Genomic DNA, 27,702 nt, shown 5'->3' with positions numbered 1-27,702 from the left:
TGGTTTGTCCAGCAAACGGCCGTAAGATTAACTTATAAATTTTCAATAAAGTTATCACTTCTTATAATTCAAGGAAAAATATTATCTGGCCATGAAAACATTATCCTATCATTATGATAAATTTAGTTACTCAAAATAAACAGCATGTAGCTAAAGATCAGACACTTCATTGACTCGTCAGCAACTTTAACCATTTATACAGGATTAACCATTTTTATGCAATACACAAACATTCAAAATACATACTATTAATAAAATGACGAAGGTAAAGAACTTTAAGAAAGGTTTGTTGGTGTGTGTGTGCTTATATGTGTGAGTGTGTGTGTGGAATGTGGGGGGGTTTCGTGTCTCCTTTGAGGCTCGCAAGGGTATCGTAAATAATTTATATCCAGCCAGGCTGGCGCCAGGCCAGGCATTTAGTTTAGAAAGGTTTCATTTTATATGCCTGAATTCAACCCATGAATTGATGACCTGCATATATGTTACACCTCCCCCCCTGTGTGGACATCATCGGACGGCAATCATCAGGATGGGCAGATGACAGGTGAATCGTGATGGTCATGTAGCAGGTGGATCATGATGGCAGGTGGTTTAAGATGGCAGGTGGATCCTGGAGCTGAGGATTCAGCTTGATGAGGTTCGGTGTTGTCTTTGACTTGGCACCCCCCTTTCCGGGGATTCCATCGGAGACCTCCAGCCACAGTTGTCGTGAGTTTGGCTGTAGAGGTTTGCATCTCGTCGAGTGTCCTGTATAGGATGAAGGTCACGCCAAGAGTCAGGGTGTGACCAATGACAGTGGAGATGCACCGTGCAGTGTCGGCAGCAGTCCAGGCTCAGACCGCAGATGATGGGTTCAGAACGGGCTGTTGAGACAGTGCTTGGAGGGCTGTGTCGACGGGAGTAATGTCAATGTGTTGGGTGGTACCTTTCAGTACTTGGTCAAGCAGGTTGACAAGGGTGGCAGTGTCATGCTGGTTGTAGGTCAGTGTAGCTGTGCGCACAGGAGTGTTGACGAGCCATCTGTCACCCACAATCTCTGCTTGCGTTTCTGTGACGCAACCCGCAGATTCCTTCAGCGTTGTGTCTGAGGAAGGGTTTGCTAAGGCAGAGATAATGAATGTCTTTGGTCAAAGTACACATGTGCATGTTTGGGGCCAGGTACAGCTGTGTGTCGCTGTCGTGGTAGGCCACCACATCTGGAATGTGTGTCTTGGTGTGGGTATTGCTTTTCCACAACCTGACACTGACAATGTCTTTAAGTCTGTAGACTTGGCTTGACTCGCTGATGGGTTGGTTCAGGAGCACATTCACTTCTCTCTGTTTGGGGTTGACGTGCCGTAGGATGGCACTACCCAGAGAGTTGGCCAGGTGTATTTGTAGCAGGTCAGCTGGCGTGGTGATGGCGTAAGCCAGCACTGTTAGCACAAGGCTTAAGGGTATCATGTATGGTGGGGTTTTACCCGTGGTTAGGCTGTCATCGGAAGAGCTAACCTCCCACAGCATGTCTGTTGTTAACGCTGTAAACAGCTGAGTCTGGGTAAAGTCATTCTGGAAGACAGTAAACAGTGGTTTCATGGAGTTTACGGTCTGGTTCGCTGCATTGACACTGGACATACCAATGTTAAACATTCTGGCGGCAGCAGCAGCTCTGAGCAAAGCTCCCGGGAACTGTTTGGAGCGGTGGTGGTGTCCACTTAACTCCATTTGTATAACAGTCACTTTCTCATGTTGGCTGAACATGTGTTTGGCATCAGCCTCAGTGTGAGTGAGGGAGTCCTCTCTCCATCAGACCCCTGTCCAGCTGTATTGGGTTACAGTGCTGGGGTAGTGTTCCCTGTCGTCGGTGATCAGGAGTCTCAGTGGTTTTCTCAGTGGCAGCTGTCCTCTCTTTGGCTGACAGCACAGCACGGCAAACCACAGCAGCATCCTGGTACAGATAATAGGGAGAGAGAGAGAGAAAGGGAAGAAAGAAACAAGGGCAGTCTCTTTGCTTTGTGGGCGGCGACTGGGTTTAGCTCACCCTGGCCCCTGTTTTGCCACATCTTGTTGCTGGCATGACGCTTGCTTCAGTGTTTTGTCAGTGGCTCTGGTGCTGCGTGGTGCAGCACATGCTGCGTCATGGAAATATATTGGCTTTATCCCCCTTTTGCACCGTGGCATTACAAGCCCTGGCATTGTGATGTCAGACGGTGCACAACCCACAATGTTGTTCTGGGCACGCAGCATGTTTTGTGTATCATGCAGTGGTCTGGGGCGTTGGTTGTCAGTGACTGTAGACTGGTTGCCAGGGTGGATGGAGGGGTCTGAGAGGTGGTAAAGCAAAGTCATTATGGAGGTTGCAGAAGCCTGCATGTCCGCTATATGTTGGTCTGTGTAGACAACGGAGCCTGCGTAAGCGATTCTGAGGTAGACAGTTTAGCTAGTAAAGTTCTCATGCTGTGTGTAATCACTTCAACCTTGAATGTGGGTGGGTGGGTTGGGAGTGACCACAGAATGTTGTTTAGTGCACCAATTTTGGCAAGGGTGTCAGTGTGATCTTTTAAGTCCTTGTCTCGACTTGGTAGCTTCGAGTGTCCTTTTCCCTTCTTCCAGTACACGGTCACATTGTATGTTTTTGTGATGTTATCACATTGCTGGAACAGGTGTTGGTGTTTGACATGCTTGTTGTTTGCAGTTTTGAAACCATTCCGTTTACAGCGTGGAAGATGGCACACAACACTGATTCTAGCATAGTTAGAGTCTGTACAGGCTTTGTTAAAACAGATGTTGAATTCAGCTGGTTAGTTGGCATAGTCGAACTGACACCTGTTGAAGGTGAACTGACGGTCGCCAAGTGTTAATGTCAGTTTGGTATTGAGAGGTGTAGCAGCTTCATCAGTCTCACTGATGTTCTGGTGGGAGACTGTGTATACTGCGAGGTGTTGTTCATCTGTCAGATCCATTCTGCACACCTGGTCTTTGCTCACCGACATGACAGATGTGATGGTGACAAATTTGAAGGGTGCAGTGAACAATGTGTTGTTTGTACTCCCTTCGGGTATCAGTGCAGGTGGAATGGGCTCAATGACAGGTAGTACTAGTTCAAAGTCATTAAATTCATGGCTCACTAGCCATCCCAGCCGGTAGGCCTTGGGAATGCTGATGTCCATTGCCGTGCAGTTATTGCACAGGATGTAGACTATACAAGATGACATTTCAGCGAGGGGTGTGGCTTCAAGTGTGAGTCCGAGTTCCACACATTCAGGTGAGGATTGGAAGAAACCAAGCGTGTGGTTTAAGGTTTGACCACATTGCAGGTTGAGCCGAACAGCGACCCCTTTGGCGTAAGCTGGTACCACCGTACCCTGTTTGTTGACTAAAGCACTATTCGGACGGGACTAGTTTTCTAAACTACGTTTGAGTTTCGATTCTTACCACCTGACGTCTGTGATTTTCATGTACCAATTCGGACGGGACTCGTATCTCTGTGTTTATTACAGAGGTGGGAGGGTCTGATTTGTGCATCTGGGCGTCACAGAGATCACGCGCTCTGTATGCGTGCATTGCATTCACTCAGAATGATTGCCTTAGTATTATTACACAATAAATACTAAATGGCTAGTATAGTAAAACCATGTTAATGTGTGGTTCCTTTAGTTTAACTTGTTTTCCTTTTCCTTTTTATTTTTTTATTAAATGTAAAGTTACATAAATGAACGTGATTAATCTTACCTGATGCTGATATTACAATAGCCGGTATTAACAGTATACGCGATCTTGCTCTTGATTTTATTATTTGTATTATTTTTTTATTATTATTTATTTGCCGCTAAGCAAATATATCAAACATCCGCGCAGTAAGAGCATCCACGGTAATTCACGTTGGCCAAAACACACAAGGAAACGCGTTGTGAAATAAAATATCACCGGCAATCACAGACATTCGCATTCGGACGGGATTAGTTTTCTCAGAGGATCACTGAGTTTGCTGAAAAACGGTAGGTAATTTGCTCTGGAATTATCACAGAGGCTGTGTGAGAAAAACACAGACGTGGCAGATTCGGGCGGGATTAAAATCACCAAGTACGTCTGTGAAACGCAGATTTCTCTAACCTGTAAAACTAGTCCCGTCTGAATAGGGCTTAAGGCGCAGGGGCTTGAATTTGAACTTGAGCCACGGCTGGGTGCTGGGGTTCCCGTGACCTCTGTGACCTGGCAGTCTGGCTCTGGCAACCTGTGTGACTGGAGGGAAAGAGGTTCTCGCACTTGAGCAAAGTCTTTTAGCTGTTTGAAGTTCAGAAAAGGGTCATCATGGTCTAGCAGGTCTTTGTCGATGAGAAATGTATGAGTGTTCATTGGTGAGACATACATGGGATGTACTAGACTCATCAGACCGATTGTCAGGTGAATGGAAACAACCTGTTCAAACCGGATGTCATTCTGGCTGTACGACTGTACATTCAGTTCATAAGTTTGAGGTGTAAGAGTTCGATCTTGTCTCTTAGCTTCAAATTGGAGTCTTTTGAAAAGGTGAGATGAGATCACCGTCAGGTTTAGTCCTGTGTCGATCAGGTCTTCCATGCTGACTCCTTTTCGGCCCACCCCCTTTTTGACAAGGCTGCCCAGGAATGTTGTCATCAGCGCAGGCGTGACGATCGATGGGTGGTAAGGACCGGTCTTGTGTAGCTCGCTGCGAAGGCAGGTAGTCAAAACAGCATTTTCTGGTACCTTGTGTTTGTGGTACCTGGTGTGAGGACCTGTGATGTCTCGTTCAGGGTGTGCAGCTGTCAGCTGTGGAGTTTGGGTGATGCGGTCACCTTGTGATGTGACAGTTAGCTCTGTGGTCTATGGATGACGGGCAGTGTTCTGGGTGCTTGGCTCATCTTCCTTGCGAGTTTTCATGTAAAGAAGCTCTTTTAGCACCCTCAGGATCCCTGCTGTCTCAGACGTGGCTGCCCTGTGTTTTTCTGACGTGGGCTCAGGATTGAGCTTACCAGTGTCATGTCGAGAGTGGTTCCCCTGCCGGCTGTCGGGGCTTTGTGTCCTGGACGGTGGGGATAGGCTCTTTTTGGGTCGCAAGGCCCAGAATCGCCCGCTCTGGTGCATTGGACGAGCACCACCACGATTGTGTTGCGCTATGCTGGCTTGGAACTGTATTGACTCTCTGTAAAAATGTCTGTGACTGTGGTGTTGTAGGGTGCCCTCTAGGGTTAACTCCAAGCAGTGCTCAGAGACAGAGACTTTGGGGTTTTTCACAGTCTTTTCATGAATAGTCTTTTGCTTGGTGCAAGCTTTGTGGGCTAAGTTCCGTAACTCTTGTGTAGTCATGTTACGCAGACACGCTGAGACTCCGAGATGAAAACTCCAACTGGCATGTAGGTCTCTGAGGAACAGAGTTTTTAAGTCAACATCCTGTTCCATACCTGGTTCGTTGCATGCTCCGAAGTAGGCTTTTTGTAGCTGACTATAGAAAGTCTGTGGGTTTTCAAGTCGGCCCTGTTTGAGGTCCATAGCAATAAGGAGCCCATGGTCTGAGTCTGGATCATAGAATTCAAGAATCAAAGTTTGTAGCAGTTGCTGGTAGTACGCTTTGACAGTCTCTGGTTGACGATCCAGAAAACAATGCACATCACGACTGGACGTGATTTTTAACAGATACAATGTGTTCACATCTGTCACGTTGGTTACAGTTTGCAAATGAAATTCAATGTCTTGTAAAGAAGCATGAACGTCCTGTCCTCCTGCAGGATCTGGATTGAATGTAGAGATGCTTCTGGCTAGCTTGTCAAGTTCTCTGTGAGCAATGCAGGGTTTAGTGGCATGCGTTCTCTGGAAGTGTTCTCTCCCCTCCATTGTTGACAAGTGTTCTTGTAAGCTGGCCGGTGATTCCTTGAGACGTGAGCTTACACCCCCTTTTTCAGCTTTGGGTTCTTGGCTGAAAGGGTTGGAGTGGCGGGCCGGGAGAAACTTTGTGGTGTGCGTTTCTCCGATCCATCCACTCTGTAATCTGTGAGATTGTCTCAGTTCTGTGTGAACAGTGTCAAGTTCATCTTGGAGCTCATCTTTCTGCAGAGTAAGCTCATTGATTTTAGCTCGGGCCGCTTGGAAGTGTGTTTTGCAGGCCCAGGTTTTATAGTCTCTTTCTTTCAGTTCAGTCTCTGCTCTTTTTAGGAGAGCGTCACCTTGCTAGAGTTTTTTTGTTGAGTTCTTTTCTGGCTTCTCTCTCCAGCTGTTCTCTTTGATCTGTGTCAAAGTTCAGTAGCCAATTAACTTGGGTCAACGAAGGACCTGAAATGGAGATTTGACAGACAGTAGCCTAGCGGGTCGCGTGATGACACCGGCTGCTGGTTGTCGCTCTACTATTTAACTTCCTTGGTGGCTCTCACAGGTTACTGTCTCTATGTGAAATCACAGAAACAAATCACAACAGAACAGAGAAAAAGATCAAAGTGAAACACAACACTTGAAATGAGATAAAAACAATAGAAACACAATGTGTTAGTGAGAATAAGGAGGCCTAAGCCTACTGCTAGGTTTTAAGATAGGGCCAACAGGTGAGTGGGCTACCTGGGTAGGAAACCTAGAAATATGGTGTGGCTTAAAGAAGCAAAAGGGTCAAACACTTACGGGGGAATATCTAATATTCTGTGGCTTATAATAAGTGGATGGGTTTTATCACATTTGGTTCACCTGGGTGAATTGAAGTCATTCAGGTGGAAACCAATGGCTTGGTCAACCTCTCCGGTGCTCCCCAAACACTCAGCCGCAGTGTCCCCGGTCCTCTGTTACTCTGGCGTTGCACCCTCTCAAACAGCTTGTGACTTTTAACACAACCTTTGGAGTGCCAAATTGCTGATGTGTCCACTGCGTGCCGCTAACGGACAGAGACAAGAGGAACCGAGTTTCACTCGCAGCCTGTGTCGGTAACACCGGTCGGGCAGCCTTGCTCACTTGAAACCTGAGATGACTGTCCAATCACCAAGGGAGTTCTACAATCAAATACACAAAAGATGAACAAAGGAAACTTAAAGTTAATTAAGGTTTGGTTTGTTTAACATCAATTGAGTAAATATATATGTAGAAATGAGAGGTAACAGCTTTACCTAATAATGATAAAACAAAACAAAGGAATTATGATAATAATGGTAATTATCAAAATAACCTAAGCCAAAAGAGAGAAGAAAAATAATAAAAATCAAAATAAAAGACAGGAATGAAACAAGGGAGAAGAAGTAGCTGGTTTTCACCACAAGGTGGGAGTACTGCCTCTCTGTGCTTAACCTGGTGAGCAGAAAACTTAATTCAAATTAAAAATTCAATTAAAATAAGCATGTAAGAATTAAAAGAAAAAAATCTGAATAATATCCTATAATAACCAATGATAGCTGTAAGGTATCATTAATAATTATGAAATTAATCAAACAGGGTGAAATTAATCAAAAAGGGTAAAAGTGGACATGCAATTCAAAACAGAATGGAAAAGACAGAGATCTGTTAGTCGATTTAACAGGAGACTGCCACTAGATGGCTTACCTTCTAAGTGGGTCAATCAGTAGTTGACCTGAAACATGTAGATTTCCACTATTAAACAATTACATTTTAATTCAAATCAAGTTTGAACCAAACTCAAAGTAAATGTAAACAGTCAAAGGAAGGGAAAATTATTTTATTTCCCGGTAATAATATTCGCACGAGCAAAGCTGTAAATGCAAATAATTGGGTGAGAATTTAAACAGCTAATTCAATACCTCACAGGGGAAATAGAGATTAGAGATTAGCAATTAGAGCGCATTATCTGAAATGGCCACGGGATGGCGGAATTGCACTCATGCAAGCTGGAATCAGAAGGCAGGGCGTAACTTGAAACTTCTAAACAAAGAGCTCCCTCTGGTGTTCAGATAGCGGAATTACCATTTCAATATGACTTAGAATCTGATCGTTTGTCAGACTGATTTTCTGCATCAAAAATCACAAGTAACAAACAGGAAAAGGTTTTATGACCTTTGAGGTGCTATATTAAACAGAGTGAAGGAAGGATCCGTTCACTTCCAAAACACAAATGTAAAAAAATGGTTGGCTCCCATAAACATTTATCAAAATAGCACTTATGATTTAAATGTTTTAAGTTTAAAAGCCAGTTTTAGACCAGGAGTTTTTATAGTTTATTTTTGAATATAACTGTGGTTCACCACAAATTCAATAACGATATTTAATAAGCAAGGTCTTTTTAACTGAATAAGAGGAACATCGCTCATGTTCAGATTTACATGTTGCAACTAATAAAAGATTTCTTCATCTTTTAATTCTTCATATTAAAATGTTCTCACTGTAAAAAGATCTTGGTCTTTCTCAACAGGAGACTTTTAACATTATACTGCAGTTTACTTTCATAAAAAATAACAGTGACTATACTGTTAAGTTTCTATAAATACCTAACGTGCTGACTGATCAGCTTTTTGCCTCAGTCAGTTAGGAGTGAGTTCGCATCTTGCGACTTATCTCACAAGTAACGTTACATAAGTTCATAGCGCACGTGCAGAAATTATTAATAACCATATAAACGAAGTTTGAAATGCCTGTGTTTCTCCACCAAAAATGTAGCCGCACTGGGTTGTACATAATAATTAACTCAAATGATATATAGGGAATTTGAATAATTATTCAGGAATATGCTTAATATATATCTCATATGACAGTTACACTAAATTTTATTGAAGATGAAAAATAGCTCAATTGCATTTATCGATAACTCATTACAGGGCACTGTAATTCACTCATTAATACGTTAATATTTCATTCTTCATATCAATTATAGTGATATCTCTTACTGTAAATTACTGCAAATCAAACAGTGGTTTGTCCAGCAAACGGCCGTAAGATTAACTTATCAATTTTCAATAAAGTTATCACTTCTTATAATTCAAAGAAAAATATTATCTGGCCATGAAAACATTATCCTATCATTATGATACATTTAGTAACTCAAAATAAACAGCATGTAGCTAAAGATCAGACACTTCATTGACTAATGTGAGCGGTTCGGAGGCAATCATGAATATGTGGGTTTTAATAATTGAGTAAATATGTGTACGACAATACAGACAGTAAACTTTGTACAAGACATAACGGAATCCAAATAAGGGAGAGAAAGAGAGAGAGAGAGAGAGAGAGAAAGGACGAGAGAGGTGAGAGAGAGAGAGAGCGTTATCACAGACTAAGCTCAGTTATGCAAACTCACAGACAGTAACCCTTGAAAGACAACAACGAATCAAATCATAGACAAACTTTAAGCAGTATTTAAATCTCCATTGAGAATGATAATTGCACATGTCTCTTGTGATGCTTTGTGCGCTTGAGCAGCGTGAGCGTGGCTAGGCGTGTTCTCTCGTGCCTTCCGGGCCTGCTGCAGAATCGAGCGGTATTTGAAAGGTCCAACAAAGCAATGTTTCAGAATTCGTCTACCTCGTGTGGAGAGGCGAATAGGTGAATAAATTTAGAAATGAAAAGAAACAAAAACAACGGAAATGGAAGCTCCCGAAGGAGCCATGAGAACGGCTGTCCTCTCAGAGACGAAGAACGCCAGAGAAGCGTGGAAGCGAAGGGCAGAAGCTAAGAGCATCAAGAGAGGGTGGAACTTCCTGGGTCAATCCTTTATAGCTCGATGGGTTCACGCCTCTGAACAACCAATGAACGTCCGCGATCTGAAGTGGGAAAAAGTTCCTTTGTCTCTGGGGAAACACCCACTCTAAGTTATGGCTTATCAGATTTCAGCAGTGATATTCTAGCAAGTTCATAATTCCAGATTAATGCATTTTTCATTAATCTCCTTTATATAAGTGAGTCCGTCAAAGCATGACGATTAAACAGATAACAAAAATAACATACATAAATGATCAAAACATTCAAATGCAGAATTACACACATTTAAAGTTTGATTAGCACACGATAAAACTGCAGATACTCCAATTTATATGGGGAAACATCTACTCCACAAAAAGGCAATACTCAATACATTTAGCATACATTGAGAAAAAGGTAACTGGCTTTTTCCTGTCCTGTTTCCCAGTGGGATCATAAAGTTTTATGAGCTGGTCAGGGGTAGGGTTACAGAATCATGATTCTTATTTTAGAACATTAAAACTAGGATAAACATTTCCAAAGTATAAGTTTGCAAATTATACTCTTCACATAACCAGGATTAACCATTTTATGCAATGCACAAACATATTAAAAATACATATTATTAAAGGACTTACATAGAGAGCTTAAAGGAAAGTTTGTGTGTGTGTTTAGGAATGTTGGGTTTTCGTGTCTCCTTTGAGGCTGCTCACGTGACTCTGGAATTTCTTGTTTTAAATACTTAAAATCCAGCCAGGCCAGGCATTTAGTGTAAAAAGGTTTCATTTTATATGCCTGAATTCAAATTCTACAAGTGTCGGGTTTGCATTGTTTTAGATTCAACGAACCATGATTCATTAGTTCAGAACCCATGAATCGATGACCTGCATATCTGTTACACCTGTGTTCACACAACTGCCCTTAATTTTGGAAAGGAATGTAACATACAATTTTCAACCAGCTACATCAACTCAAAGGAAACCTGCTATACCAGCAAAGGATTTATCTGTTCGTTCAAAATACCCCCCCTTTTCAGACTCATTATGCACCTTTGGATCCCAATTACATTGCACCTGCCAGCCTACCTCCAGTAGGTGGCAGTAGAGAACAGAGAAATGTTGCATCTCATCAGAATCCAAAGCCTTCTACTTCTCAAGCTCTACCAAATATTCAACATGCATATGCAGCACGTGGTGCAGATGCACGTAAAGCTGCTGACTATTTAACATTTCTGCAAGATAAACAATACCAACAACCTCCAGTGTTGCAAAACACAACCAAAAGGAATGAATTTGACAATGTCATGACTTTAATGGAAAAACAAAACAAAATTACAGAAACTTTCATTACACAACAAGGTCAACATTCCTTACCATCAGTTGTAATTCCCGTTTTCAAAGGTGATCCTTTGGACTACCAATTCTTCATAAGAGCTTTTGATTATGGAATTGAAAAGAAAACTAAAAACAATCAGGATAGGCTGTATTTTCTGGAGCAATTTACAGCTGGTCACCCTAAAGAACTTGTGCACAGTTGCCAATTCATGGATCCGGAACGAGGTTATGCTAAAGCCAAGGAACTTCTCAAAAAACACTTTGGTGATGAGCACAATATTGCCACTTCATATTTGAATAAAGTGCTCAAATGGCCATTTATCAGATCTGAGGATGCAGATGCATTACAAACTTATTCTGTGTTTCTCAATGGTTGTCTGAGAGCTATGTCTTCTGTTCAGTACATGGGAGAATTGGATCATCCAACTAATTTGAAGGCCATTCTCAGTAAACTGCTATACAAAATCCAAGAACGATGGCGAGTAAAAGCTTACGAATTACATGAATGTAATGGCCATAGAGCAACGTTTTCTGACTTGACAGACTTCATAACCCAACAATCTAGGATCTTGTCACATCCGTTGTTTGGAAGTCTGAATGCTACACAAGCGAGAAAACCTGAACCTGCACAGACAACAATGCTCAGAGAAAGAAGGCCCAGACATGGATTTACTGGGTTCGCAACCAGTGCGGAGCCGATGTGTAGCAGCAGTCCTGTGACACAAAAGAAAATGGTGAAAGAGTGTTTGTTTTGCCGTGCAGATCATCATCTAAGCTCTTGCAAACAGTTGAAAAGCAAAAACAGGAACATAAATCGGAAATTCTTCTGAAAAAAAGAGTATGTTGGATGTTTTGAGGTAGGTCACATGAGCAAATATTGCCAAAGTAGGCTTACCTGTCATGTATGCTCTCTTAAGCATCCTATTATCTTGCACATCAACAACACCAGTGTGCAGAAGAATGACGGGGCTATAGCCAATGTTCAGACCTATACATGTCAAGCAGACATGTGGAGAGAAACTGGGGCCGGAGACACGGCATGCAATCTTGCCATAGTGCCGGTTAAAGTCAAACTAAAGAAAAGTGACAAAGTAATTTGCACACATGCCTTTATGGACCCTGGGAGTTCTGCAAGCTTTTACACAGAATCCCTTCTGAGGCAACTGCAGACAACAAGGACAAGAATCATGTTAAGAACAATGAACAAGGAAAAAGTGGTTGATACATCTGTGGTGGCAGACATGGAAATCAGTGGACTGGACAATGATGACTTCTTTGACTTGCCAGAGATATATTCGAACCCTGACATTCATGTAAAGGCTGAAAATATCCCCAATCAGGAAGATATTGCTCAATGGGAATATCTCCATGATGTGAACATTCCACAGGTAAATGCAGAAATTCGTTTACTCATCGGAAACAATGTTCCTAAGATATTGGAACCATGGCGGATAATTAACAGCCAGGGAAATGGTCCCTATGCAATAAAAACAACTCTGGGATGGACAGTTAATGGACCACTCATAAAGCACATGGAAAGATGTTACTGCGAACTGAATTTCTGTAGTGAAAATTTAGGAATTGCTGCAGCAACAAATGAAAGTAGATTCCCCAGAGTGCCAGAAGGTGGAGCATTTGGAGATGTCTCAAGAGGATAAAATGTTCATGCAGTTGGTCTCTAACTCTGTGAAACTGCATGAAGGACATTACAGCATTGGACTGCCCTTGAAGGATGCAGATGTGGCATTTCCCAATAACCGCTGCCTTGCTGAGCAAAGAGCTATAAGTCTAAAGAGGAAGCTGTTGAGAAACAGCCAATTCTATGAGGACTACAAAACATTTATGGCTGAAACTCTGAGAAAAGGCTTGGCAGTCCAAATACCATCAGAGGAGGAGCAAAAGAGGACAAATGAAGGGCGAAAGTGGTATATTGCTCACCACGGAGTGTACCACCCTAAAAAAGACTCAAACTGAGGGTAGTATTTGATTGTGGAGCTACCTACCAAGGTGTGTCTCTAAACTCGTGACTTCTACAAGGCCCGCATCTCACCAACAATCTTATTGGGGTCCTCACTAGATTTCGCCAAAATCCTGTTGCCTTCATTACCGGTGTTGAATCCATGTTTCATCAGGTGCATGTATCCGAGGAAGACTCGGATCTCTTGAGATTCTTGTGATGGCCTGATGGGGACTTGGACATGGCGCTTGAAGAATACAAAATGGTTGTGCACATCTTTGGGGCTACATCTTCTCCAAGCTGTGCGACTTTTGCATTGCAGCAATGTGCCAGAGACAATATTGGCAAATTTGACCCAGATGTTACACACACTGTGCTCAGGAATTTTTACGTGGACAACTGCTTAAAGTCTGTGAATACTGAGCAAGAGGCAGTACAATTTGCAGGACAGCTCACCCAACTGTGTGCCTCAGGTGGTTTCACGCTGAACAAATGGGTTAGTAATAGCCGAACAGTGCTTGCATCCCTTCCAGAGCGAAGCTTAACTCAGGAGCTGAAAGACTTAGACTTGGACAAGGATGCATTGCCAATAGAAAGAGCTCTTGGAGTTCAATGGTGTGCAGTCTGGCTCGTTTGTCTTCAAAATCCAACTTCAAAATCCAACTCAAAGACGTTCCATCCAAGAAGGGGCTTGTTGTCTATGATAAGCTCTATATACGATCCTCTAGGTATTTTGGCACCTGTCATCCTCGTTGCAAAACAGGTATTGCAAGAACTGTGTGGCTTGAAGCTAGGATGGGACGACCAAATACCTGAACATCTGGAAAAAAGATGGCTGAAATGGGTATCCAACCTGTCTCTATTAGAGAAAGTCCAAGTCAGAAGATGCTTTACACCTGAGCAGTTTGGAGGCCTCATATCTGGACAGCTTCATCATTTCGCAGATGCGAGTGAGAGTGGTTTTGGCACTGTATCTTACCTACGGCTTGTAAATCATGAGCATGAGATTTGTTGCGCCTTTATCATGGGTAAGGCCAGAGTGGTGCCATTGAAACCTATTACCATCCCACGGCTTGAGCTCACAGCCGCTGCAATGGCAATACGAATGGACAAAGTGCTGCAAGAAGAGCTTGAACTCCCTCTGGAGCCTTCTGTTTTCTGGACAGACAGTACCTCTGTACTCAAATACATACTTTCGTTGCCAACAGAGTTGCCATCATCCACGCAGCATCGGAAGTAACACAGTGGAGGTATGTCAAAGGCACTATAAACCCTGCTGATAGTGCATCAAGAGGCTTGTCTGCAACACAGTTCTTACAATCTAAGTGGATACAAGGCCCTGCATTCTTGCAGCAACTGGAGGCAGAGTGGCACAGTTCCCAGAGATCACATTGACAAAACACGATCCAGAAGTGAAAGTGTTCACTATCAGTATTTCCACCTTGGACGAATCTGCAAAAACAATCACAAAAATTCATCACTCAAAGCTGTTGCTTGGATGTTGATGATAAAGGTAGAACTGAAAAGGATTTGCAAAAAGAAAAAGGAAAGTAAAGAGCCACTTGAAGTGAAAGGATGCAGTAAAGGTTTACTGTGTTAGGAAATATTGTAGGATGCTGAAAAAGCTATAGTGCAATTCTGTCAATATATGGAGTACAAACATGAACTGGAATGTCTGACAAAAGGAATGACTGTGAAAAAGAACAGTCACATACAAAAGCTTACCCCTACTCTTCAAGATGGTGTAATAAGAGTCGGTGGAAGGTTGGTAAGGTCAGCAATGCCATCTGAAGCCAAGCATCCAGCCATTCTGCCAAGTAGTGTTGTCACGGTACTAAAATTTCAGTATTCGGTACCGATACCAGTGAAAATCCACGGTTCTCTGTACCAATTTGGGTACCAAAGCAAAACACAAAAATATGCTAATTTTAAAAAAATAACTTTTTTATCACTAAAAATAAAACCAATACAATTCTTTATACTTATTTACAAGTTTTTCTACAAGTTATGTAATTATAATAATATATAATTATATTTAAGACTGGTGGTGATGCTTAAGATATTTTTGGTCATTGAGGGTTTCTGTAAAAAAAATAGTAATAGATCATATTAATTATTATTAAAAGATAATACTACCACTAATTCTACTATCATACAAATGTATATACAATGCACTATGAATTGATGAGCTGCTGGGTTCATGAATATTGATCACGTTGTATGTGTTCGGTCAAACTGATTTGCTGAAATCAAAACAGGGACGGTACCAGATCAGCGCCAGCCAATGAAATTGCCATTTGTGCATTAGCTCCGCCCACTACCGGAGAAACCGGTATGTCTTCTGCTTGCTCGAAAATGAATACGACTAATTCTAAATGAACTCCATTATTTTGACAGGAGAAGACAACAAAGAATAGTTCAAATATAGCGTGTCGATTCAGCATGGTAAGACTCTCGCTCTCTCTCTCTTTGCATGTGTGAGAAACAGTGCTATTAGTAAAGCGACTGTGAGCCGTGTGCCTTCACAAAGAGTTTACAGAGCATCAAATACACGTGCGCTGTGCATCCATTGAGATGAACTGAAAAATACAGATCGCTTGATGGAGAGAGAACTCTGAAGCTCAGATGCTGAAATTAATGCAAGCGTCATGCGCTTCAGTCTATGTAGTAAACAAACCCGCACGTCTCTGCCATTCATTCATTCACACAGAGACGCGCAGAACAAACAACTTTTGTGGCTTAACATTTACAGATACTGGTCCATATGGAGATTTGATTTGATTAATTTATGCTGACTTTGACAATTTTAACTCTGTCAAATTCCATGACTGTCCATATTATAATGTAAGTTTCATTTTCATGACTGGATTTTGAGATTCCGTCCTCGTTTTCTGCTTCGCGGAAATTATAGCGCTGAAGCGGGTTTGAATGGGACCTCGGTACTACCGGTACTTAAAGAAACCTGGTACCGTCACATAAAAAAAACTTAGTACCGACTTGGTACCGAAGTACCGGGTCTTTTGACTAGGGGTGCTCCGATCACGATCGGCTGATCGTTATGCGCATCTCGTCAGTAAAGCCGGTTCTCTAATCAGCGGATAATTCCATCAGGTGCGTGATAGAGAAGATGCGCAAATCCACTTCATTTTCAGCTTTTTTTGCCGCATCTTCTCAATTAACAATGGCTCTGTGTAGTAACAGCTGCTCTATGTGAAATCACGCACCTGATGGAATTAACCGCTGATTAAAGAACCGTCTTTACTGACGAGATGCGCATTAACGATCGGCCGATCGTGATCGGAGCACCCCTACTTTTGACAACACTACTGCCAAGACACCATCATGTGATGACACTCATTATTAGGCATGCTCATGAAACTGTCGGACACAGTGGTCGAAACCTTACACTTTCACATTTAAGACAGAAGTATTGGATACCAAAGGCCAACTCTGCAGTTAGGAATGTGATCAGCAAATGCGTCCACTGCAGAAGAGAAAGCTGTGTTAAAGTTAAACAGTACATGTCAGACTTGCCTCAAGAAAGACTATCAGCTGACGAACCACCATTTACCAATTTAGGCATCGACTACTTTGGATCTTTTGAAATCAAAAGAGGACGGACTACATTGAAACGGCATGGTGTGATCTGGACAATTCAAAGATCCATGCCGCATTACTCAAAAGGGGCATTTCCTGGACTTTCAACCCACCCACTGGATCCCATCATGGTGGAATTTGGGAAAGACCAATAAAAACTGTCAGATGCATTCTTACAGCAAGAACAGGCTCTGGGTGAGGAAAGATTGGCTACTTTACTATGTGAAGTTGAAGCCATAATCAATGACAGACCCATTTGCAAAGCTTCTGATGACCCTCTAGACTTGGAGCCTCTCACACCAAACCACCTCTTACTTCTCAGAGGAAAGCCTTCCCTACCACCTGGTATTCCGCTCAAATGACTGCAATGGCTAGAAGAGATGACGCCAAGTGCAGTACATGGCAAATCTTTTCAAAAGAATATTTGCCAGAGTTACAAGAGAGACAGAAGTGGACAACAAAACAGAGAAATCTTGCTGTTGGAGACATTATATTGATAGTGGATGACTCTGCTCCAAGGAACTCGTGGCTCATGGGCTGCGTAACCCAAACTTTACCAGATAGAAGGGGGTTTGTGCAAACCAAGACCAACACCTTGATAAGGCCGATCTCAAAACTTGCCTTACTTCTGGAAGCCACTGACTGAGATTGACGAGCCTTCTTTCTATCTCTTTTTCTATCTCTGTCCCTCTTTTCTCTTGTCCTTTCACTTGACGTTTACACTGATTTTTGATTAACTGATTTTGATGAACTGATTTTTTATGAACTGATGCATTGCGTCTACTAAAAAAAAAAAAAAGGAGTGTGTTGGTAAACTGGTTGTACATTTCTGTAAATATTATCTGTCTCCTATAGTATGTTTGTAATTGTACTGTTTTTTCACAGAACAATTAGGGGCCGGTATGTTGGAGCCATACTTGCTTTCTTTATTATGGTTTGAGGCGAATTATGATAATAATGTGTTTTGTTAAAAATAGTTAGGTGTGGTTATGCTACATTTGTTTGTATATTCAGATTTTCTTGCTTTAATATTGCTTTGCTTTTTTTTTTTTTTACTGAACCCGCCCACCAGCAAACAGGTGACTGCAGCACCTGCTTTAATGGGTTCAATCTAACACGTAGCTCAGGTGTTTTGAAAGTTTTTTGTCGTGGCTAGCGAGGTGCAGCAGTATATTTTCTTTGAACGCTCGTTTATCCCGTAACAAATTTTGGATTATTCACCGAAAGCTACAATTACAGGTACAATTATTCACATGACATGCAATAAAAAACTTCAATGGAATGAAACGGACTCGAGGAATTATGTTTGAGCACGTCAGCGACTGGCTGCAACATATTTTATATAATTTTTTTTATTCCTCATCATAATCATCATCATTTATTTATATTTTTATTTAAATGATGTTGCTCCAATGGGGAAGAGATAGCAGCTAGCGTCTCTATCACCTATGAAATCATAATGTACAAAATCTAATTTTAAGGCTTTAATCTGGTCACTGCACGAGTCACCACCTAGTAACTCCTCATGTGCTTATAATCGCAAGAGGAGCGCTTGGAAAGAGCACTCTCAATGTCCATTTCAACAGAAGCTACAGCTACAGCAGCCTCTGCCTAATCCGAAGAAGTACATGGGCACGCTTCGAAGGTGGGTGCGAGAACTGTCCAATCTTTCCAGATCGGAGCGCGATCTTAATGAGCGGGAAGCAGCTCGTTCCTCGTGAGAGCAAAAAGCCTAGCATGGATAGGAAGTGAACCGCGGTGCTTAGAACTGCCACTCTAGAATGCGAAAGCAGCCTTTTTTTTTTTTAACAATAAACACTTCAGAGATCGGCCATGGAGAGCGAGGCACACATCTCATATACAATCAGCAAGAATAGTTAGAACTTTCATTTTCCTTTTTTTTTTATAACTCTCAACATTCTTCCTTTTAAACTAATACTTTCATCAGCGTGACACACACACACACACACACAATGCAGTCTCTGAAGACAAAGAAACCTGAGGGTGTTTCCATTTCACGTCTATTTACAACCTGCAGGTGCACATTATCAGTGACGTCACCTGCCAAGGTTATTTAAGCCAATTCTTGGCGTGTTTGACACACATGCTTCACAACCGGTCAAACAAAGAATTTTCTCATTAGCACTATTGAGCGCAGCATCGAGAGTAGCTTCTGATAGGGAACTGACATCGCGTTGTTTTCATATGGATTACTTTATGACAGAATATTTGTTTTCGGCAGCACTTGTTTAGTTTAAAAGTAGACGTCAAGCTTTCTATAGATATCTCTCTCATATATCCTCATTGAGTATTCACTGAGTTACAGTTAATTTTAACGACGCGTTTGTAACTGAAGATCAGCGCAGACAAAGGCTGCAGACAGCAAACCTTGTTTGTTATCTTTATTTTATAAGTGCACAACGTTTTGTTGTTATTATGTCTGTATACAAAAAAAGTACACCCTTTAGGGGTTAATCGACTTCAGAGGGTTAAAAACCTATATCTTAAACCTGGCTTACACATAACACACTAATACGCTTCTAATATCCAAATCCAGTAAAGGATTTTTACGTTGCATTAATTAGGTAAACCGGAACCGGGAACACTTCCCATAACACCCGATGTACTTGTTACTTCGTTAGAAGAATGGCATCGACGCTAATATTAGTCTGTTTCTCTCTAATTCCATGGTCACCGTAGCCACCAGATCTAGTCTGTATCCAGATCAGAGGGACACTGCAGTCACCCAGATCCAGTGTGGGTCAGCACCTAGAAAGGACCTCTATAGCCCTGAAAGACAGTGGAGACCAGGACAACTAGAAGAGCCCCAGAGACAGATACCCCATAAAGACCTTGTCTCAGATGACCACCGGGACAAGCCCACAGGAAACAGATGATTTGCTGCAGCTTGGAATTGAACTGCTGGTTTCGTTTGGCCATAGAAGAACTGGCCCCTGACTGAGCCTGGTTTCTCCCAAGGTTTTTTCTCCATTCTGTCACCGATGGAGTTTTGGTTCCTTGCCACTGTCACCTCTGGTTTGCTTAGTTGGGGACACTTCATTTACAGTGATATCAATGACTTGATGGCAAATGATTGCACAGATACTATTTAAACTGAACTGAGCTGAATGATGACATCACTGAATTCAATGATGAACTGCTTTAAACTGTCATTTTGCATTGTTAACATCCTTTTTTCCTAATTAATGTTGTTCAGTTGCTTTGACAATCTTTTTGGTTTAAAGTGCTATATAAAAAAAGGTGACCTGACTTGACTTGACTGTCAGATGATGACACACATACTGACTAAGCAGTTGCATGCTTTTTTGGAACACTGCTGTAAACCTCTGACCTTGCCAGTGATGCTTGTAGTCGCAGGTGCGGGACAGAGCAATCATCATTGCACTGTAGAGAGGCAGGATCATGGCACAGAGACGCCAGCTGCACCCGCGTCCAGCAGCTGTGAAGCACTGCAACTTGCCTGCCAAGTATAATGAAGTAAAGCCCAGACCAGAAAAAGCAACTAAAACAAAAGGAGAGAGAAACAGAAATAGAAAATGTTTAAAGTAAATGCAAAGTCCTGTAAGAAACCATATAAAGCAGGAAACACATCATGTAAGAAAGCTCTTTTATATCTAAATTGTCTCTTAGACAGCAGTAATATTAAATAGAACTGCTGTCTCATCCTTCTGAAACAGAATCACTATAAAACACCCCAAATGTTCTAATCTTTCTAAATGCACAGAACAGAACTTGGATTCATTTTAATTCCATGAAAAGTCATAAAAGAAAATCAGATTTGTGAACACTCTTATTACTTTTCTACCCTAAAATTTTTAAATCTATATTTTACATTAACGATTCAATTCAAGTTTATCTGTATAGCGCTTTTTATGATACAAATCACTGCAAAGCAACTTTACAGAAAATTAAGTTTGTACAATATGTAGTAGTTGCTTGTCAGTGGTGGCTTTCAGTTTATGTGCATATAAAATCATTTTCATTTATTCAATTTCAGAACAATTAATACAAGACGTAGTCAACCAGACGATGAACACTATTAACAGCAATCATTATATGATGCCATCACACTTGTAGCAATATTTGCTTGTTCTGTATGTTGTTTCAGGGTTAGCATCATCTGATGTCCTCTGAGGGGTTGGCATCATCTCTTCTCAGGTGTTCTGGATCCAGACTGGAGCTTGTGGAAATCCTAGTTATCACGGGATGTAAATATCGTGACAAAACAGAGAAACAAACAGAGACATAATTTGCATAGCTGGTGTTCCAAACAAGTAAAATTAATTATTTTAACCCAAGCTAAAGAATAATAATGCGCATTTGATCAGATACAACTGCAGTCACAGATTATGAGATGTGTTATTCGGTAGCTTGGTGAAAGAGATGATGTGTTTTTAATCTGAATTTAAACAGAGAGAATGTGTCTGAACCCCGAACATTATCAGGAAGGCTATTTCAGAGTTTGGGAGCCAAACGCAAAAAAGCACCATCTCCTTTAGCGGACCTTGTTATCCTAGGAACTACCAAAAGTCCAGCGTTTTGTGACCTTAAGGAGCATGATGGATTGTAGCATGGTATAAGGCTAGTTAGGTAAACAGGAGCTAAACCATTTAGGGCCTTATAGGTAAGTAATAATAATCTGTAACTGATACAGAACTTAATAGGTAGCCAGTGCAGAGACTGTAAAATTGGGGTGATACGATCATATTTTCTTGATGTGCTAATGACTCTGGCCGCTGCATTTTGGACTACCTGTAGCTTGTTTATTCAAGATGCAGGACAACCACCTAGCAGTGCATTACAATAGTCCAGTGAACTAGCTTTTCTGCATCAGAAACAGGTAACATGTTTTGTAGCTTGGCAATGTTTCTAAGAAGGAAGAATGTTGTTTTTGTAACATGGGAAATATGGTTTTCAAAAGACAAGTTGCTGTCTAATATAACACCCAGATTTTTGACTGTAGATGAAGTAACAGTACATCCGTAGTTGCAAACTGTAGTCTACGAGATTCTGTGCAATGTTTTTGGTCCAATAACTAATATCTCTTATCCGAATTTAAAAGGAAAACACTGTTAGCTAGGATAATTTAGAAGTTTCATCTGGTCTCATTGAGATATATAGTTGAGTATCAACAATGCTTTACATTAATTACTACAGCTATTAAAAAATTAACTTGAATAGAGATTTGGAGCTTTGCGCTGTTACATTAACGATAAAGGTATCAGCAAAACTGATGATTGTATGAAACTGAATAATTTGGTATCCAATATGCCAATTCAAAATTATGTTGGATTTTGAAAAGTGTAAGAGAAACAGGTCAATTTAGCTCAAAGGGAATCATTTAAGGTTTTTAAAGGGAATTTGAACAGAATCACTGTTTCACGGCTGATCACTTAGACGCCCTGCGATTCACTGAACAAGCCGTTTAACATCAAATCTGCAATGGATATTAATATCCAAAGTATAGTGAAGACACTATCAATTAGCACAGTAACAAGATCCGCAGTTTAAGACATTAACTTGTAAGCACAAACACAAGATACTTCTCTTTTCAATATGAATACGGCTTTATTAGATAAATCTAAGACATATAAACTAATCTAACACATAAACGCACGCACTCACACATTCACACAAGTCACAGGAAGATCAAAAGTTAGGGAAAGATGAGTATAAGAGAATGGAAATATGGAATCCCAAGTTTACAGCAATACGTTAAATTGCATAGACATGAACAGCCATCAATCACTTAATTAACCCTTGCATGGAGTTCCTCAATGAGGTTAAAATTATATTAGATACACCAGCACAAATGTCTGAAGGTACATTGCCTGTGTAAAGTTGTCGTTGATTGGCTGGAAGTTCAGTAGTCGTTGAAGTGACGTCTTAGGAAGGCCCGTGGTGGGCCGTTGGCTGAAGATGCAGTTGTGTGCACTGGTTGAAGTTGAACGGGCAGTCGAGGTCAGACGGCGTTACAAAACTTAACTCAGAACATGAAACTCTCAAACGGAAAAGAAAATAAATAAACTACGACGAAACTAGGTTGTGTTTCTTCTCATCGTGGCTAAGTAGCAGCAGGCGTGCAGGCTGAAGCACGCTGGAACCGCGCTCAAAGAACAGTAATGACAAACAGCATGGCTAAAAGCTAAAGATAAGAAGCAAAGCTAAAAGCATAGCTAGAGACTAAAAGCTGGCATGACTTGTAGCAGAAGCAAAGCTAACAACTAAAAGCAGACATGACTAATAGCAGAAGCATAGCTAGAGACTAAAATCTGGCATGACTAGTAGCAGAATCAAAGATAACAACTAAAAGCAGACATGACTAATAGTAGAATTATAGCTAGAGACTAAAAGCAGGATTTTATGGTGTCCTGAGTATTTAAACTGGCCTGTTGGCCACACCTCAAATGTTGACCAATCAGATATTGTCTTGGCTCGGGGGTATCATAAATCATATGTTTATCTTACCAAGCATGAGGTCCGAATTTTCCTGCCCTTGCAGGGTCTAATTTTGGACATGATTCCTATAACAAGAATATGATATATTTGACAAATAACTGATTGTCTGGACTATTTCAAGCAAGCATATTCAATTACATAGATACTAGACATGACTATGCTATCCCATAGTTATTAAAAGACATACACAATAATTGATTATAACATGATAGTCAAATGTGTGGGTTACATATAAATGAATATGGAGCTAAGCGATGGACTGATATTCATTTAAAAGTCATTTTGGAGTTCATTTTGGTCCATATATATGTACAAAAGACAGTTTCTTTGTCATTCTCTTGACAAAGATTTCTGTGGAGACCAGAGGTTCAAACCCCCTTCCCTCCTAGGAATTTCAGTCTGGTTCTGCTTGGTGGGGGAAGTCAATGGATCTGGTGTATAACTCTCATGGGTTTACATGTGATGTCCGACGTTGCTTATCAATTACGAACAACAAATTTGACAAATCTCTTCTCCGAATTGAAAATGTCAATAATTGTTCTAGTGGTGTTAATGTTGAAAGATGTTCTGTGAAAGCGTTGGTTGGTTGGTTATCTTGCTTGGGACTTGTGGCACAGAATGTTTTATAACTTCCTGTTGCATAACTGAGGAATTCAGCTCGTGTTTCAGCCACAGCCCTGATCGACTCTTTAATTTGTCTGGTTCGAGTCATTTCTGCTACAAAGTGATTACGCAAAATGGCAGAACACAGAGCATTAGTTTTACTAATTAAGGGTTTCACATTTACATTGACAGTTATGGTCTTACAAAAACACTGGATCTTATTCACTAAGCATGCATATACACACATTTGTGCATGAAATCTAGGTAGCAAGAGTGTGTGTGATCTTAGCCTGTCTTACCCTGTCTTGTGTTTGTACCTAATGTGTTACTTTCTGTCTAGAGTGCTATTTTTAAGTCAACTTACAGTTTAGTCCTTTTGCATTGCCTGGTGTGTCTTGTTTCCATGTTGTGTTGTTAGTGTCTCTGCGTAATGCCCAGTGTTTTAGTCAGTCTTGGTAGTTGTTCTCTTTGAGAAGTTGTTGTGGGTAGTTCCTTTGCCTTTTTTCTCCATGTGTTCTGTTTATGATTTCATGTTCTGAATGACCTTGTTTTTAATAGTAATAAACTGGTTGCATTTTGATTCTGCATGCAAATGTATTTGTGCCTCTTCCTTATTTGTGCATTTAGCTTATTGTATTCGATCATGTTTTGTTTATTTGTGTCCTGTTGTCTTCTGTATTATAAAGGACTCTTTGTGTACTAGTGTTGTACCAGCAGCTTTTATAATAGCTTTTAAAATAGCTGTGGTTACACCAGTACCAAAAAAGACAAACACTGATTATGAAAACCTAAAAATCTCCCTTTTCTTGCTAAAGTTTTGGAGCCAGTTGTTGCTCCTTGCTACTGCTAACTGAAAACAATCTTTTTGGGCCTTTGCTGTCTGGTTTCCGTAAATTTCATAGCATTAGAACAGCATTGGTCAAGGTCACTAATGATCTGCTAATTTCCTCAGATACTGGCTATATTTCAGTTTTGGTACTTTTTGATCTCAGTGCCACTTTTAACACAGTAGATCATTCTTTTTTAATTACTTGTGGGGAAGTCGTGGCCTAATCGTTAGAGAGTTTCGGGCCGGCAATACCATGTGTTATGACCCTATAGTTTTTGTGTTTTGGTTTGTGTGTGTGTCTGCACAGGTTTCTGCTGATTGGTTCCTGCAGACTCATTGCTGTTGCCCTCTGATTGGTCTTCGCCCCTTTAAGAGAGATGACAGCATTTCCTTTAGGGGGGTGGCCGGTGGTGGCCGGTGGCCATTTTGTGAACCATGCTGTTTGTATGGTGCTTGTGTTTGTTTTACCCCCATTTGTTGGATATTCCTCTGAGCTTTATTTCTTTGTAAATCTTTATTTTGAATATTGTAAATAGTTTTGGGAAAGTAGGGAGTTAGACGCCACCTTTTGTTTTTGTAACGTTTGGGTCTCTGTTTCTGGATTAGGTAGTTAGGTTAAGAGAATTGTATTTTTGTTTGCTTTATTTTATTTTGGATAAGTAATTTAGAGGGTTTAATATTTAGCACATTTTGTTTATTATTTTGGCACTGTCAGCTCCTGAAAGTGGACTCCCAAATAAAATTCAAAAGAAGTTGATGGTTCACGCTTGTTTTTTCCCATGTTACGCTCTACCCCTAGACGGGGCGTAACACATGACTGAGGTGCCATTGCTGAGGCACTGAACCCCCAACTACTCCTCGGGCGCCGCAGCACAAATGGCTGCCCACTGCTCCGGGTGTGTGTTCATTTTGGATGGGTCACCATACTTGGCTGTATGTCACGTCACTTTCACTTTGTTTAGAAACCATTTTGGGATCTCTGATATTGTACATAATTGGTGCTAACTCACATATCAACAATTTGTTACCATGGGTGGATTTAGGTCAGAGCTTTATTTATTTGTCAGAACTTTTAACTCCCTATACCCCAATGCATGACATTCGCTCCTCTAATACATTTTTGCTAACTGTTCCATCAAAACATTTAAGATTGATGGGTGACGGGGCTTTTTCTCTGGTAGCTCCAAAACTATGGAACTCTTTATTTATGGAAATAAGGCAAGCAAAATATCTTAACATTTTTTAATATCACCTAAAACCCATTCCTTCAGGGTAGCTTTTATTTAAAAAAAAAAAAAAAAAAAAAAAATATATATATATATATATATATATATATATATATATATATATATATATACATTTTATATTTTATTTTTAAGTGTTTTGAATGCACATTTCTTTTTTTATTTATTTTATTTTTTGCTTATTTTATAACATTTATAAGGTGTATTTTTATGTTTTATTTGTTTGATGTAAAGTGCTTTGAGATGCAACATTTGAAGGCACTATAGAAAATAATGATTATTATTTTTGTTATCCAAGACGGAGGGGAGCAGAGGGATATGAAATGGGCTTGTCCTAATCTTGGTCTTCTCCTGCTAGATCCTCTGCTTTTTCTCAGGGTTTGGAATAAGGTGACCATATGTGTCATTTTTATGGGACACGTCCTTGCTAAGATTTCTATATTGCCTAAAATATCCAGGTTTTAGCTTTGTTTTCTTGTTTACATACTTGCAGAAGGTAATGATCGAAAAGTAGTTTGATTAATAATATAAAGGCATTGTTTATAATCAGCTATTTGTGGAACGCGAGAAGATGAGATCTGCAGAGAATGGTGAAAGCAATGCAAATATGCATACAGATTAGGTTTGTGTTTGACTTGAAGCAGGACTGCGCAGACTCATCAATGACATCAAAGCATGGGCATAGAATACATGTAAATTAAAGAGAAAATATTTTAGATGAATTACTTTTTGTTCATATCCAAAATGTGCTGAACACTCTCATGAAGTATGTTTTATCCACACTCGAAGTCGGAGGGTGCTCTCGTGTAGAAAGTCCAAAACTGAGTCATAGAAGTAACAACAACAAGGCATCCAGCTCTCGCTAATATATATATATATATATATATATATATATATATATATATATATATATATATATATTTCCAGAAAACACATGTACGATTGCTACAAATAAATAGTTTATACACTGTAAAAAAAGAAAAGCTGAAATAACTTAAAATTACGAGGCAAGTTACTGCACAGTTTTTTTTTTTTTTTTTTTTGGAGTTTACTCAACTTTTAAACTAAGTAGTTCACTTAACTCAATTCACTGAGTAAGGTCACATGTCTCCCAGCTTAAGATCTTTTGTTCAGCTAATTGAATTTTTATAGTAAAAAAAAAAAAAAAAAAACATAGAAAATTAACAAATTTCAACGTTTAATGTTATTTTCACTTGACTTAATAAAGTACGTTCAGTTGACTAAAATGCGTTACAACATTACACAGTTAAAAAAATAAAATAAAAAATAAAAAAATAAAAAAAACCTCCTACATGCTTGATATTTTGGTCCAGGTTTTATTTAAAACCAGCAGCAACATATTGGTAATGGAAAAAAACAAACAATGTTCAACACTTTAGCCATTCTTAAAAAAGTAATTAAAAAGAGTAGGCAGAAGATTTTTTTGTTAAAGTACTTTAACATTCAAAGTGTTATCACATTCAACCAGTCCTAAATACTTTAAATGTTCTATGTTTAACATTTGTAATTGTTAACACGAAACATGTTACAAAATGCAATATAAGCACAAGTTAAGGGAACACACTGACTTTTTGGGACTTTAGCTTATTCATCGTATCCACCACAGTTAGGGTTAGACTTCTTCATCTGTCCAGTCTGTTGACGCACTTCATTACATATGTGCCAACCTCGTGGTCATTCCAGTGTGCATACTCCAAAATATTACAGAATAAAAATGATTGGTAATTGCTCAGCAGTGTATTTGATATCTTAGCCAAATAAATAAATACTGTCAGTTAGACCAAAATAAGAGCCCCCACACTTCTGAAATGATGGCTACGCCCCTGCATTAAAGTACCACAAGAGCAATTTGAAAGGAGTCATCTGCTCTCTTTGGCTCTCATGGTACATAGATGTATAATAATGATTGGTCTGTGCAGCATAAACAGTCAAAACCAGGAAACTTCAAGCAATATAGAAATCCAAGCAATGACATGTCTTGTTAAAATAACATGGTCACCCTAGTTTGTAAGCACACTCTGTGGTTTCTTCCCCCCAACG

General features: G+C 40.3%; 1 protein-coding gene across 1 annotated transcript in view; it reads right to left on the bottom strand.

The window, feature by feature from the left end:
* Nucleotides 1–27,702, bottom strand: part of LOC127969340 (phospholipid phosphatase 4-like) — a 74,602-nt gene that overhangs the window by 42,343 nt on the left and 4,557 nt on the right. The window contains exon 2 of the mRNA XM_052571215.1: nucleotides 19,838–20,008. Within this exon, the coding sequence (XP_052427175.1) occupies nucleotides 19,838–20,008 (171 nt within the window). The remainder of the gene's footprint in view (nucleotides 1–19,837; nucleotides 20,009–27,702) is intronic.

Source organism: Carassius gibelio, chromosome B12, assembly GCF_023724105.1.
Source record: "Carassius gibelio isolate Cgi1373 ecotype wild population from Czech Republic chromosome B12, carGib1.2-hapl.c, whole genome shotgun sequence".
In the NCBI taxonomy this organism is placed as follows: Eukaryota; Metazoa; Chordata; class Actinopteri; order Cypriniformes; family Cyprinidae; genus Carassius; species Carassius gibelio.
Note: the sequence above shows the minus strand (reverse complement) of the source record. Positions and strands in the feature narration are given on the sequence as shown.